General features: G+C 44.1%; 1 protein-coding gene across 4 annotated transcripts in view; it reads right to left on the reverse strand.

Moving 5' to 3' along the window:
- Nucleotides 1-3,977: 3,977 nt before the first annotated feature.
- The window catches only part of PWWP2B (PWWP domain containing 2B), a 34,106-nt gene continuing 22,147 nt past the window's right edge, over nucleotides 3,978-15,936 (reverse strand). For all 4 annotated transcript variants that reach the window (XM_083505985.1, XM_083505983.1, XM_083505984.1 and 1 more), the window contains exons 3-4: nucleotides 14,123-15,767; nucleotides 3,978-4,569 (exon numbers count right to left, since the gene is read on the reverse strand). In XM_083505985.1, coding sequence (XP_083362111.1) covers nucleotides 14,141-15,767 — 1,627 coding nt within the window. In that variant the 3' untranslated portion in view covers nucleotides 3,978-4,569; nucleotides 14,123-14,140. The remainder of the gene's footprint in view (nucleotides 4,570-14,122; nucleotides 15,768-15,936) is intronic.

Below are 15,936 nucleotides of genomic sequence, written 5' to 3' on the forward strand. Positions count from 1 at the left end.
TTTTTTGTTCTTTCACAGCAGGATAGGGGGAAATTGGTAGGGGTCCTGCTGGCTGTTCTTTCCAACATGGCTTTCATGCACTGTGGTCTAACAATCCAGTTTTCCTTTTTTAAAGAAACCCAAAAGGGGCACAAGTAAGCACTTATTGTGCCAAAACAGTGATCGCATAGCCAAACCCTTTCTGTGAGCTGTAAGGGAAGGATAATTTCTCATTTCCATAGGCCGAACAGTGTCCCTTAAATTATCATTATGTTGGAAGAGAAACGAGACCCTCTCTCTGCTTTGATAGTCGCTTCACCTACCTGTACCTTCAAGAAATTGTGTGATTTTTACAGTCAGGCCTTGGAGGGATCAGATAGGGACACAGAAAGATGGAAAAAAGACAGTATGGAAGCCTTGTACCATTCCTACCCCTATTTTGGTTTGATCTGTGGAACCCATGAAATGCAAAATTCAAGTATAGAATCAATGGTTGTACTAATCACCATCGTAAACAGTACGGACTCTGCCTTGAGAAGCATAAAGCAAAACATTTACAATAAAATTACATGATTAAAAAATTATAATTAAGGGGACAGGTTTGCACAATACAGAACGTCTTAAAGAGCAGTCTTGGCCATTCATGAGGACATGGGGGAAATGTAATGTGCCAAAAGCAGACAACAGATGCCATCAGTAATATTTCCTGCAGTGAAACCAATCCATTTTTCCAGATTCAGAGGCCACAGGAATTGTTGGCAGTTCACATATTAGATTTTTGTGTGCTCCAAGGTCACTCCCATGGGGAAGGGGAATATAAAAAGTATTGAGAGAAGTGGCTACACGTTTTAGTTCACTTCCAAGCAACCTAAGGTCTATTTACATGAACACCATGTCAAGTTTCATAAACCTTTCTGGAATTATTAACAACCCAGTAATGTAAAGTTTCTCTGAAAGTCTTAAAGCACTTGAAGACTTCAGAAACCAACCTGTTTCTTCTTTTTTAAAAAAATTAACTTCAGTTTGTCAGAACTTGAGCAGCTGGGAAAGTTTACTCAGCTGAGCAAATATTTCTGCAGCCTGTTTGTGAACCTCTCGACTTCCAAGCTTCTGCAAGATGGCATTTAACTTAATTTGACCAGGATATCTTCATATTCAGGCTGATCCTACACTATGAGTTTGGGGTGCGGTAGGCTGTAGGCCTGAGTGATGCAAGCAAGAAGTTGGATGCAAAAGTATCGGGCTGGAAAGGCAGAGAGAAAGAGGGAGAGGGAGAGAGGCCTAATTTCTGCTGGGATCCAAGGCTGTGGCTATGGGAGAGGTCAGACCTTTTTGCTTTGAGCCCCTCTATCCTAGGCTCAGGTTGTATATATGTGTAAACAAACCATATATCATAAAGACCCCACAGCCATTCCCTCCTTCTCAAAGGAAACACAAACCCTGGACCCTTTGGATCTTGCACAGCTTGGAGATTGAGGTGGCGTGCAACACCTACATGGCATCACAGTCAGGTGGGTGGGGAAGAAGTACATTTTGCACCATTTGCCAAAATGGAACACAGTGTCCATAGCTTTTATAACCCACAATAGATTTGAGTCTTTTTTACCATTCCCTTCAGAGTCTTAAAAATTGACTCCCCTCCCCCCCGCCCTGGAACGCTATTTGCAGAGACCAGGCTGCTTGCTCAAGAAGCATTCCCTGCCAGCAAAAGAACAGGCGGTTCTGAAAACTTAATACTGTACACACCAGAGCTGGATTCCAAAAACGCAGACGTCAGTTAATATGAATCAATGAAAGAAATACCTCTTTCATATCCTAATGCAACTTTGCATGTGAGCCACCAGTGGTTCTAGAACCCATGGATTCTTCCTTCTGAGGTTTTAAATATGTTTGGCAGCCTTCGAACCAGTATTTCCCCAAAACTATGTACCACGTGGGCACAGAGCCGTAATTAGGTCATCTTGTGCCCCTGGCAGAACTGTCCACATTGCGCCCCCTAGCCACGGACAAATTAGCTCTTCTTTCCGCCTCTCCTCCAACCCACCCATTCAATTCCTCATGCACTTCACCTCACACATATCAAATAAAGACCCTCTATTAAAAGACCTTTTATTTTGAGGCAATAATATTTTTATTTATAGACGTATTTTTAGCCAATTTTGTGGGGAGGGGCCCCTCGCCTGTGCCCCTGGCAGGGGCCTTCCTCACCACCCCCTAGCAACAGCCCTGTGTGGGCAAGGACATTAAGTTACTGACACATTGCAATGCTACACATGTCTATTCAGAAGTAAGCCTTCCGAGTAAGTAAGTGGGGCTTACTTACTTCCTGGTAAGGCTGCAAACAGTTATCCACAATGTGTCACCTACTCCAAGGGCAAGCAATTCTATTGTTTGCAAATGACCAGATCATTCAATTGCTCCTGAAAGAGACAGAAGAATTACTCACAGTCAAAGGAGGATTGCCTTTCACAGAGATTCAGCAGCCACAGGTTGTGGGCTTGCCTCCTTCCAGTCAAGGAGACTCTCAGACTTGGTGCAGAACCATCTGTAAAGCAGACCTTTTAGGCGCAAGAATGAAGTGATGAGGAACACGTTATACAGGAGGAAATAGAAGTGTGCATTGGTTATCAGAAGTTTCTGAAAGCCGAATGTATGATGTGCTTACCATGCCTGCCTCTGCAGCAATCCACCCTTTTCTGTGCATTTCCAGTGCTTGCACAGAACACTGTCCCTGGGTGAAGCCAAAAAGCAGCAATGACTAAATATAGACTGCATAGATGGATGCATGCCTATATCATGCGGAAGACACAGATGTCAAACTACAACAAGACATCTCTACAGATAAAATTACACGTAGGGAAACCACAATCCAGAGAGGAGCCTCAGGCACATAAAAAATTAAAGGGCCAAGATGTCCTAGCTCAGGGATGGGGAACCTGCAGGTGCTGGTGAACCACAACTCCCCTCACAGCCCTGATCACTTGGCTCATGAAAGGTACAGTATGACTACATAGAATCATAGAGTTGGAAGGGACCCTGAGGATCCTCTGTTGTTGTTGTTTAGTCGTGTCCGACTCTTCGTGACCCCACGGACCAGAGCACGCCAGGCACTCCTGTCTTCCACTGCCTCCCGCAGTTTGGTCAGACTCATGTTTGTAGCTTTGAGAACACTGTCCAACCATGTCGTCCTCTGTTGTCCCCTTCTCCTTGTGCCCTCCATCTTTCCCAACATCAGGGTCTTTTCCAGGGAGTCTTCTCTTCTCATGAGGTGGCCAAAGTATTGGAGCCTCAGCTTCACAATCTGTCCTTCCAGTGAGCACTCAGGGCTGATTTCCTTAAGAATAGATAGGTTTGATCTTCTTGCGGTCCATGGGACTCTCAAGAGTCTCCTCCAGCACCATAATTCAAAAGCATCAATTCTTTGGCGATCAGCCTTCTTTATGGTCCAGTACTCACTTCCATACATCACTACTGGGGAAACCATGGCTTTAACTATACGGACCTTTGTTGGCAAGGTGATGTTGGCAAGGATCATCTAGTCAATTATTAACCACTCTCAATTCCACCCTGATAACTGCCACCTGCCTGGATTTTAACTTGTCTGAATTAATTTTAAGATGTATTTTAATTAATTGATGTCTGTTTTTATGCTTATTGTGTTGTTTTTATGATGTTAGCTGTGGGATACAAATAAAATTAATTATTATTATTATTATTATTATTATTAGTCCAACCCCCTGCAATGCAGGAATACACAGGTGTCCCATATGGGAATTGAACCTGCAACCCTTGTGTTTTCAGCACCACACTCTAACCAACTGAGCCACCCAGGCCCTCATCTGGAAGGCTTCAGGGTCCCCACCACCCTGGTCTAGCTCTTTACTTGGGACGGCCAAAGTTGTGATGAGAAGGGAAGCTTGGCAAGATTCCACATGCAAAAGCTGACAAAGGAGGCCACAGCCTGTTGTTTTGAATAAAAGCCACCCAGGGATGATGCGTTGCTTACTTTTCCGAAGTTTAATAGACGCAAAAGTGAGTCCATTTTTAACTTAAGACTACACCGGTTCCATTCTATTGCATTTCCCTTGCAGAAGTGTACATAATAGGAGTAAACAGTTTGTGGTGTTAAAATCAAAAACAAGAGAGTGAGAGAGATCTTGTTACATAGAAGCAGCAGAAGCAGCAGTGTGTGTGTGTGTGTTTTTGTGTGTGTGTTTGTGCGCGTGTAGGGGAAGGGGGAGAGGAACAGGGGAATTATCAAGAGTAGCTAACATTTCATAGGTAATAAATACATTCCGAGGTGTTGCATTTCATTTCCCCCCAAGTCCACTGAAAAAGCACTCGCCAAGGTTGCTTTTCTCGCGTTAAGTAGCTTTGTGACTTTTGGTCAGACTAGCCCATGGAGGGCTTTTTACTAAGCAGTCCAGGTGCTTGTTATAACTTTCACAGATTATGAGCTGCGAGCCAGTCCGAAAACTCATCCTGCTGCCACGAGCACAGAAACCTTAAGATTCTCCCAGGGAAGTGTGTGTCAGGATGTTTACAGACTTTGTGAAACTCTAGGACAGCTGTGGTCTTATCTTCTGTTACCTTGAAGAAAGTGAAAGAGGGAGAGGTTACTGAAAGTGGCACTGCACACTCAAACCAGAATTGTCACCAGAAACGTACACACAGCCACTGGTCCAAATATAGCATGGGACTTCACAGTCTAAATTGGTCACAGCAAACTTGAGAGAAGGCACAGGGACTCTACAAAGCTCTTCAGTCTAAAGGAAGAACCATAGCTAAATGGAAAAACCACACACTACAGTGGGTTGTGGGTGGGACGTGGGTGGTGCTGTGGGTTAAACCACAGAGCCTAGGGCTTGCTGATCAGAAGGTCGGCGGTTCAAATCCCCGCGACCTGGTGAGCTCCCGATGCTCGGTCCCTGCTCCTGCCCACCTAGCAGTTCGAAAGCACGTCAAAGTGCAAGTAGATAAATAGGTACCGCTCCGGCGGGAAGGTAAATGGCATTTCCGTTCGCTACTCTGGTTCACCAGAAGCGGCTTAGTCATGCTGGCCACATGACCCGGAAAAACTGTCTGCGGGCGAACGTCGGCTCTCTCGACCAGTAAAGCGAGATGAGCACCGCAACCCCAGAGTCAGCTACGACTGGACCTAATGGTCAGGGGTCCCTTTACCTTTACCAATTTTTTTTAATTAAAAAAAGAATAATAACAATCTGACTAATCAAATCTGCTCACGCACATCTTGCTAAACCATGTTTTGGTGCTGGGGAGCTTGCAGCTCTTCAGATACTGCTGGGACTCCCAGCTCCCATCAGCGCCAGCTAGCATGGTCAGTGATGATGGGATTTGTAGTCCAGCAATATCTGAAGAGCCACAGGTGCCTCTTCCCTGGTTTAATGTGACACATGAACACAGGCCGCCTGCTCTTTGCATGTATTACTTCAGATTTTGTTATACATCTGCAAACACGCTTGAAGATCCATCTGTCAATCCAGCCCTATGACAGACACGACTTTGGCCCTTAGCATTCCCTGTCCCATGATGCAGTCCCTCAAAAACTCTCCCCTCCCTCTCTGTTTACACCGGTAAGTTAATACATATTTCTTCCAGTCATTCATTTTTATATTGGGGTGGGCAATCTGGTGCCATTCAAATGTTACTGGACTACCATTTCCAACAGTCCCGATGGCCAAGCAGTCTGAGGTGGAAGGGAAGTGCAGACACAACAATATCTGAAGGAGGCCGGATCGTCTATCCCCCATTTGAACATCTGTTTTACTGAGCAATGCTGAGCATGTTTTGCAGCACACCACATGACAAATAAGGCTGCAATCACACACCTACTTACCTAGGAGAAACCCCTATTGAATTCAACGGGACTTATTTTTGAGTAGACCGATATAGAATTGTGCTGCTTGTTAGGAACAAAATGCACACAACATACTTTATAATATATTAAATACTTTGGAATTTTAAAGCATAACCAGCTTGAGAAACAGAGAGGGAGACCTGACAAGATCCATTTCCGGAAAGAATTTACACTGTAGAGCAATAGAGATTTCTTATTTCTCGAGAATTTCACAAAAAGGAAGCAGTAGCAGCACACACATCGAAGTAAGTTACGGTAATCTTCACATGCAATATCAGCTTGTGCTGAAAAGAAGCCTTCAAAACACTTAGGATGAAGTTACTTTAATAGTGGAATAATTCTTGCCAGACACACCTGCTGCTTTAGAAATGGAATTAAATTTGTCAAAATGTTAAAAAAATTGAAAACATTTCTGTCTACCCAAGCATTTGATGGCTGAAAGATACTGTTCTTGGCAACCTTGAAATCGTTAGCTGTAAGAGTATGTGACTGTTTTACATGATTTTAATTGTTTTTAGATGTTCTTATTTTATTTTTAATTGTATTGTTTAATCACTGCTGTGTTTGCCACCCTGAGCTCTTTTGGGAGGAAGTGGGAGGGGGGAATAGAAATTAAAAAATTAAAATAATCACAATAATGTACTCCTTTTAGAACCAGTGGCCACTGAATTTTCATTTTGCCTTTTGTTGTTGCTGAGGTTGTCCAGTGTCCAACCACAAAACATCTGTATCTCTTAAGAATTGATTTTAGGATCTGTTTGAACAAAAATGATTTTAACCCACCCTGAGACTGAATAAATGATGAATAAATGTACTCATGATTATGTAACTTCCCCCAGCTTTTCAACATCTACAGAAGTTTAATAAATAACTCTACATTTTTTGATGCCTTAAGTAAAGAGGTCTCTTCCTGAAACAAGTGCCTCTTTCATAAATCCACAGAGATGGATCGAGTCCAAATATTACAATCAAAAGCTAAAGACCATTGTTTTTGACAACAAAAGAACAATTTGGGGTGACCATATTCTTGGAGACAAGCCCTGCGGCTGCAAGATACACCAGATAACACCACTTAAAAGAAAAAGAAAAAGAAATCTAGCTCCAGAGTTCATGATTCATTTCAGTTTATAATAAAAAAACCAAGAAAAGAATAATTACATTACTAAATCAGGGACTGGCAGAAGGTAGATTTGCAGTAGGTGAGCTAACTCCCAGTTGTTAAAGCAACAACAAAAAGGATCCCACCCTCTAAATTAGACTGCTGAAACAACAAAATCTTAGGAGAAAAACAGGAGTGGGTTTTCTGTGTCAAAGGACTGCAAGTTCCATTCTGGTGCCGAAAACAAGTTTCCTGGGCTGAACTCAGAGGAATCCTATTCCTTGATCCCAAGTGCTGAGCTGCTCTGGTTAGTGGACCTTGGGTTTGTAGTGAAACAACCACCACCAAGAACGAAGAAGATCCAACAAGCTTGGAGCACATCAACTGCACTTGCACCGTAAATCACACAAAATACTTATTCAGTTCTGGATCAAATACATAAAGAAAACTTGTGGCCACACAGAACATACAAGTCATCACAGGAGACTCTCCAAGGCTAGCTGTGTTTAGCAATATGTACCTACGCTTCAGAGCTTGGTTTTCTAAACTGTTTCCCAGAGAACCCTATGGCTTCTTGGAAACTTATCAGGTTCCTCAATGAGAAGGACCAGTGATAGCAGAGAAGCGTCTTTGGCTGACATCTTGCTTACTTTTACCAATCTTTTCCTGCAATGCGCTACAGCAGAGCTAGACTGCTAGATGCACTCTAGTTCATACTCTCCATGATCTCTTCATACTCTCCAAGCTGCCCAGCATGCTCCAGTTCAAACCACAAGGGCACAACAAGGAACACCTTGCTCACTGATGGGTTCCTTGGATGTTTTTAAACAGAGGCTGGATGGCCATCTCTTATGGATGCTGTAGCTGAGATTCCTGCACTACAGGGGGTTGGACTAGATGAGGAGAGAGAGTGGTGGTTCTGTGGTATAAACCACTGAACCTCTTGGACTTGCCGATCAGAAGGTCGGCAGTTCGAATCCCCGCAATGGGGTGAGCTCCTGTTGCTCTGTCCCAGCTCCTGCCAACCTAGCAGTTCAAGAGCATGCCAGTGCAAGTAGAAAGATAGGTACCACTGTGGTGGGAAGGTAAACTGCATTTCTGTGTGTTCTGGTTTCCATTATGGTGTTACATTGTGCCAGAAGTGGTTTAGTCATGCTGGCCACATGACCCGGAAAGCAGCCTGTGGACAAACACTGGCTCCCTTGGCCTGAAAACGAGATGAGCGCCGCAACCCCATAGTCGCCTTTGACTGGACTTAACCATCCAGGGGTCCTTTACTAGATGACCCATTGTCAAGGGACAATGACAGTATCTCTCTTCAACAATTCCCATTAATTTTGTCTCTTAATGAACTTCAGCATGGGCATTTGTAACCCCTCAACTACCCACCCAATAAAGCCATCATCACTTATTTATCTCCTCAAAGAAACCAGCTTTTTTTGTCTTGACAACTTCGATTTCACTCATCTCACCTGTATTACATTTCTCACGATCCCAAAAGCTAGACAGGAGTAGCACTGCTTAAAAAAAAAAAGAAAAGACAACCCAAACTAAGAACATTTCTGAGAGTGCAATCCTATAATACCTACTTAGAAGTAGGCCCCACTGAGTTCAATTGGACTTGCCCCGTGTAAGCTAGTATAGGGTTCTATCCTCAGAAATATGGAAACAGGACAAAAGCTCCACCAGCACAGAGGCCGGTTGGTGTCATATTGGTGATGCTAGAGAGCTCCAAAAGGGAAGGAGGGGGGCAATCATAGGGCTATAATAAAAGAAAGCTTGCACTTCTCGCAAGCATCTTATTCAATGACTGCAGATTTGTGACCAAGATTGCAAAAACAAAAACCAAACGCCGAATCAGTCGACCATAAATTTTGTTTGGCCACCTGCTAAAACACTAATTGGCCTTTCTTCGTTATGTAGCCCTGCATTCTTATTAGCCGCTGCATTCTTATTAGCCTCTGACAGCTACACATTACATTTAGTGGCTGCTTAACAGCAGGACTCCACACTACCAGAGTGCAGCTGGTCATCATAGATTATCTATTTCTAGGTCAGATAACTGCAGTTATTACCCTGACTTCCCACTAAGCATTTTCTTTCCAGTCTTATCGCGTGGAAACCAGTTTGAAATGACTGCATCTGATCCCCTACAACAATAACCCTCTACAGGGGGAAAATGATAAAAAAACCAAATTACATTAGCACTTTTATTTCAGCACTATTACTGCCTGCAGTTAGAGAAAATCCTTTAGAATTAAGATATACGGTCAGAGGCCCAGCCTTCGCTAAGAAGAGAAGCCCTTCAATTTACATGAAGTGATTTCCTCTGGAACTTCCTCAATTTCCTTGCATTCATCCAGCAGAGTTGTTCATTTGCCCCTTTCACGCAGACACTTATTTTCTCCATCCAACTCTCGGTCATCTTCGGTAGCCCTGGAAACAATTTCCAAGGGAATGGTTTTTGCTGAATTGACTGGTTTGGCTGAACAAAACAGTTGACCAGCAAAGTTTTACAGATCTGAGATAACTCAAGCTAGAGAAAAAAAGGAGATGATTTTTCTGGGCAGGGTGGAGGGTAGGGGGAGGCACAGTGGATGATGAAGTTGGGGTCTTTGGTTGCGTTCAATGACTGAAAGAAAGAAAGCTGCTAGAGAGGTAGTTACCATATTTTTCGCCCTATAGGACGCACCTTTTCCCCTCCAAAAATGAAGGGGAAATGTGTGTGCATCCTATGGGGCAAATGCAGGCATTCGCTGAAGCCTGGAGAGCGAGAGGGGTCGGTGCGCACCAACCCCTCTCGCTCTCCAGGCTTCAGGAAGCTATCCGCAAGCCATGGGAGCCCGGCGTGAAGTCGCGCAGCTCTCCCACAGCTTGCGGAGAGCTGGCTGCGCCCCGAAGCCTGGGGGGTGCTGAGCTCAGCGCCCCCAGGCTTCAGGCTTCGCGCAGCTCTCCGCAAGCCGTGGGAGAGCTGTGCGAAGTCGCGCAGCTCTCCCACGGCTTGCGGATAGCAGCCTGTTCTGGGGGCTGGGGAAGCTCGGGCTTCCCCCGCCCCAGCCTCACGCCTGGGGGGGAAATAAAAATGTTTTTCTTTATTTCCCCCCCAAAAAACTAGGTGCGCCCTATGGGCCGGTGCGCCCTATGGGGCGAAAAATACGGTATCTTCTTCAGACAAAGCCCAAATACCAAAGCATAACAGATTAACTGCTATTCAGAAGCTGAAGCTCCTTCAAAGCCATCCCATCTGAAGCAGGTTCCACAGCAATGCTTTCCCCTCTCCACTTCCTTCAGGAGCTGCTGTGGTTGTGGATAAATTTGATTTTCTTTTTAAAGAAAAAAAAAATCAATGGTGACTTTTACCTGGAAGCTAGTGGAAGAAAGCTCACTGAGCAAAGTGGGAGTTACATCAGAGTCAACCTGTGCAGAATCAGGCCGCTTACAGGATGACTTCAGCAGGGATGTGTGAGAATGAAGCAAACAACCTGGCAGATGAAGCTGATTGACTGTATGGGACTGGCAGAAATGACTGGCAGAATCCGTGACCAGGGAGAAGAGTCGGCAGAAGAAGACTGGAAAAAATTTAAGGACTATCTACAAAAATATTGTAAAATTAAGGAATGTTGAATGATGTTGGATTGAACTTAAGATGTTTCAAGCTGTAATTATGATAAAATGACTTTCTTCTTGTAAGTAAGAATTTAAAGCTACAACAATTTAAGAGGTTGAGATAAGGATTTGCTGTATAAACAACTCAAACTGGGTATACAAGAAGGGGAGGTACGAGGAGGTCGGGGAAATAAGTTACAAGAAAATAAGTTGTGAAATTTATGTGTTTTTAATATTTTTATGTTTGTTTTTTCTTTTTGTTTGTTAAAAATTGAAAACTTTAATAAATATCTTTTTTAAAAAAGAGAGAGAATGAAGCAAACAACCATGTGGATGGGACGATTGCACCCTGCCCACAAACTTGCATCACCCCCACAATATTTCTTTCCATAGGGTGGGGGTGAGAATTGTTTTAGAATCAGATATGAAAGCTAGGAGCTAAATGGCACCTTAAACCTAGGTTATGGGCGCCACAACCAAGTGCCTAGGCACACTTTTTTATAACAAGAATACAAAGCTGAAAATGAATGAACTGCAGCTAAAATCCTATGCTCATTTTTCACATGGTCTTGTCCTCATCTGAAGACTGTAAAAAACAAAGACATGCACCCCCTGCCTACCCACCCAATATTCTTATGAGGGTCCCTTCTCTAGTCTTCAGAGAGTGGCTGGAAGTAGGGAGGCAGAAAAGGCTCCTCTTTTCCTTCCAGCAGTGGCAGTTTTAATCTGAAATCTTAGGCACAGTATTGTGCCCAGAGCTCAGAAACTGCTCGCATTAATGAAATTCCCTGTCGCAAAACGCGCCTAGAACAATGGGAGTTTCGAAGGCTGGGTGTGAAGCCAGGAGGCGGGGTTAAGTACCCCTTCTCTTACCTTATATTTATTTTCCCCAACCTGGAGTTTGTCATTCTGCCCAAACATTACAGTTCCCAGTTGTTTTTGTTCCTACCTTGAGAAACCTGGTCTAATTCAGCTAGACACAGAAGGGGAAGGGGGAACTTTAACATGTACCTCAAATAAATTGGATTGCTTTGGGCAGAGAAACCCTTGCTGGACCACAGAGCCATATTCCTTATGCTGAGTAAGCTATGAAGAAAACTAGCCGACAGGATGAACCAGCTGATATCTGCCTGTTGCCTGGCAGCTAATGCACCAAGAAGCTGCAAAAGAGGGTCTGTGCATTAGGTGGAAGGGGAAGCAAGAGAGAAGTGCAGAGACCCACATGGCTCAAGAGCAACTTGCAATGACTATGGCTTAGAAATCAGTTTCCAGATGCCGCAGGTGGGGGGGGGACACACCATAAATAGGCACAATCTGCAATTACTGCAGCAAAGCTCCAGCCATTTTGCATGTTAGGTTAGATAGGCTGCTGGCAGGGGAATCCTCAAGTGTACTCAATGCTCACAGTGAATGTGCCGACCCAGACATATAATTTAATTACCAATATCCATTTTAAGAAGCTGCTGGTTTTACCTTTGCCTTTAAATGGATTGCAACAGTCCATATAAGTGGTGTACAAATAAAATTGAAAATATTTGTACGCCACTCAGAGATTTTTTTTATTTTTTTAATTGAGCAGACTACATTTTCCCTAAGTTTATTCACTAAGTATCTTTCCGGAAAAAAGGATTTTGGAAGATATGCTGAAGGAATGAGAAAAAAGAGAGAGGCTAAGAAGCTTCTCCAACAGGATGAATAATACATAAAAATCTCTTTTTGACACTATTTTATGGAAATATTTCATAGCAGCCATTTAATGCTGGCTATTTAGCAAACATAAGATGTAAGAGAATAAGGACACACACACACACATGCACCATCCTTTTTTTTTTTTTAACAGGTAATGTAGACTTGCAGAGCCTAATGACTGAAGTGAGAAATGATGCGGGGGGGGGGAGAAATATAGCATTCCCTGTAGCCTCTTGGTTAAGCATGTTTGGGGCCAGAGTATAAAATAGGTTAAGAAAAAAATGCATGAAAACCAAGCCCAAATTCTGCATTAATAATAATGTACACCCTGATAAGAATTAAGTTTGCAGAGATCTGCTTAGGTGGTTTGGAACAATTTATTCTGAACTCACAACTTGAATTCTGGCAACAATGGACAGCTGGTGAAGAGAAATAACAAGTCATGGCAGCAGGATGAATACGAAAGTGGAGAGCAGGAAGAGACCCAAGGGGGGGGGGGGATAAGAGCATAGAAGTCCCTTCCAAAATGGCAGCTTGGTTTCCCAGAATCTGTTTTCATTACTAGGGTCAAGTCCTGTAGCATGTGAAGAAATGATGAAGAGGAATGCACTGAGCATGTGCCAACTCCCTGTCATTCTCCATGGAACTGACACCACTGGCTCTCACATTTTCAGGCTTTATAAACAGGGTTTCCAGGATAGATGGTCTTGTTTCTAAGCAGGCCTGGTCTCCAACACCTCCTGTGAGAAATCAAGCAGCGTGCAGGTCCTGCCAGCACATTCCAAATGTTGCATCATTTAAACAAAGATGGAGCTAACAGACAGCAGATTACACCCAAGATCACCTGCATTTCTCACACTGCAGGAAACAAGAGACAGTGTTGTGCGATATAGATGGTCTACAAACATCTGGTATTCAGGTTTTCTCTACCCGGATTTCAAAAAAGGAGGGAAGTAACAAGCTCTGACAAGCTAAAGGATTAGCAATCCTTACTACAGCAAAGAATATAACAGAGGGCAGGAATGAGACAGGCAGGCAAGTCTCTACATGGAGGCATGAGCTGGGTGGGGGAGCACCAATAGTGTGTCCCCCACAAGTGTGTGAGAACAATTTCATCAAGTTTTGAGGGAAAAGCTACCCAACAGAAAAATAGTTTATTGATGATGATGATACCACAAGAAATACAGGGTATCTAGATGGTACTTTCCACTACAAATTCATTCCCAGTTGTCATTGTTTAAAAAAGACCCCCAAACTAAACACTCCAGGCCACACAGAGGAATTCCCTAAATTATATTTTCTACCATACGCATCTCATCAATACAAAGCGATTTGTAGAGAGTGCTGTTGTGTGTTCAGGTTCTGCTTGCAGGCTTCCTGTCAGCATCTCATTGGCCAGTGTGAAAACAAGACACTGTACTACAGAAGCCTCTGGCTGATCCAGGAAGTTTTTCTCAAGTTCTTATTTGTCATGAGGAACAACAAGACCCATACAAGACCAATTCACAGTTGTCTTTCAATAAGGGTATTTGGCAAGCTCTCTAAAAAATGCTGACTTAATCTCCCCGCACCCCCGCCACCGAAAAGCTCTAACTCCAAATTTTCCAATTTCAAAAGATGGAAAAGATACTCTGGGGTGACTTGGTGGTGACCAAGACTAAGCGCTTAATATACCCAAACTTTTATATCACAGTGCAAGATACCCCCAAATTGCACACACTTTTAATAGTGTACTATACAGCCCCTTTGATTAATTCCCACTGAAGCAGTCCATCCCTCTCACTTTTAAAAACTCTGAAAATCAAACTCCAATCACACAGGTGCTTAAGTCAGCTTGTGTAATGCTCGTGTCGTCTCCCAAATGCGCTTACCTGCAACTGAAGCCAAAATTATGTTTCAAACTGCGTTAAGAGGTCTCTTATTTCTGGGGTTAGGTGTTCCACTGCCTTGGCAGCTTCTGTTATAGCTTTCCGATACATCCCTTTCTTCTTACGATTAAATCGCAGTTTGAAATATTCAGAGAAAGGGGAGAGTTTTGAGAGAGACAAGAAAGATGTCGTTGGAGAACCAAACCATGAAACTTTTGCTTCTTGCCAGGAAGGGTCTCCATTCTCCTTCTGGCTGACGTTTATGTCAAGCACACGGGCCGGCCACCAGGGGAAGCCATGGATTTTGCCCCAAACGATATCCCCGACTGAAATAGTCCTTCCATCTTCAGTGATACACTTTGTGACACTTTGCGTGTGCAGTCTTACTGTTAATGGGGGCACAATCTTTCGCTCATCTTTCGAGGACGAAGAGACGGACGCATCGTCGCCAGGTAAAAAGTCACACATGTCTGGCGATGTTACTTCCGAGCTAGAAGATTTGGATTCGTCTAGGCTGTCATTGCTACACACCGATAAGCTAGAAGAATCCGCTTTCCTCTTACGGTAATTCATAAGGAAAGCCAAGTTATCGTGTCCATCTTTACCTTGGGGAAACCTTTTGAAGTCGTCGTCTTCACAGGAGCTCCCTGAAGACATCTCGGCTAAACTTCTATCCGCAGACTCATTGGTATAAAAAGAAGCAGCACGAGACTCTCTGTGACCAGGAAGGACATTCATCTGGTCGATAAGTTCCGCTTTGTAAATTGAAACGTTGTCCCCTTCGTTGATCCGATGGGGTTTCAGCCTGATCTTGGGAGGTGGAACATCTGCACTGGAATGCACAGGCCTGGTTAACTTTAACTTTGGAATGGAAGCAAGCTGACCGCCTGCAGACTTATCCACAAAACATTTGGTTTCCCGATCCTCTTCCGAGTCTCTGGTCTCCTCTTGGTCTTCCCCTCTGCTCTGAGGACAAAACAGCTTCCCTGAGCCATGAACCCGGGAGGGGATTTTCACCACCTCCCCTTTACCTTGTGGGGTGCTGTAAGATATTTTTATAACCGGAGTCCGGTGCATCAACTCCCTGGGGAACTTCTCCTCCTCCCGCTTTTCTCTTTTGCCCCTTTTCTCTCCGTAGTCGGACTCGCTGTGCCTCTTTTGCTCCTTGTCCTCGATGCTCAGCTTCCTCCTGGTTTTTGTGTTCTGCCTGGCCTTGTTCCCCTCCTCTGGGCTCAGGGTGTTCTTGCACTTCTCACAGAGCACTCGCCTAGGTCTCAGCCTAATGGTGCTCATGATGAGCCGGCCAGGGTCTCTATTGCGGGACATGCGCCGCTTTGTCCTTTTTATAGTCCTTGGAGGGGGCTGAGGCACCCACTGATTATATGAGCGCCTTAGCCACAACGGAGGGGGGAAGGGGGCTCCCTCAAAATAGGGAGGGTAAGGAAGAACATTGCCCGACGGTGGTGGAGGCAAGAGAGGGGGGACTTGTTCCTCGCCATTGACTTTGGAAGGCTTTTCGTCCAAAGTCCACTGCCCAGTCTCCAGCTGTATGGACTGCCTGTCTTCAGACGTCCCGTTAGTGCAAGTTTTATCCAGAGGCTCATCTGTCTTTGGTAACGAAGCTGGTGGAACACAAAACAACCCAGACCTAGAGCAACGTGGGTAGGGAACAAAAGGCGGGGGAGGGGGAGAGAGAAACACAAGATCAGAATCAATTTAACCACCCCTAAAAATTACAGAGAGAACAGTTTGAAAATATTTCTACGCAGCAGAATTTGAAAGCATCCTTCTTATCTTACAACTCTGAAGAATATCAC

Source organism: Podarcis liolepis, assembly GCF_965112155.1.
Source record: "Podarcis liolepis genome assembly, chromosome: 5".
Lineage (NCBI taxonomy): Eukaryota > Metazoa > Chordata > Lepidosauria > Squamata > Lacertidae > Podarcis > Podarcis liolepis.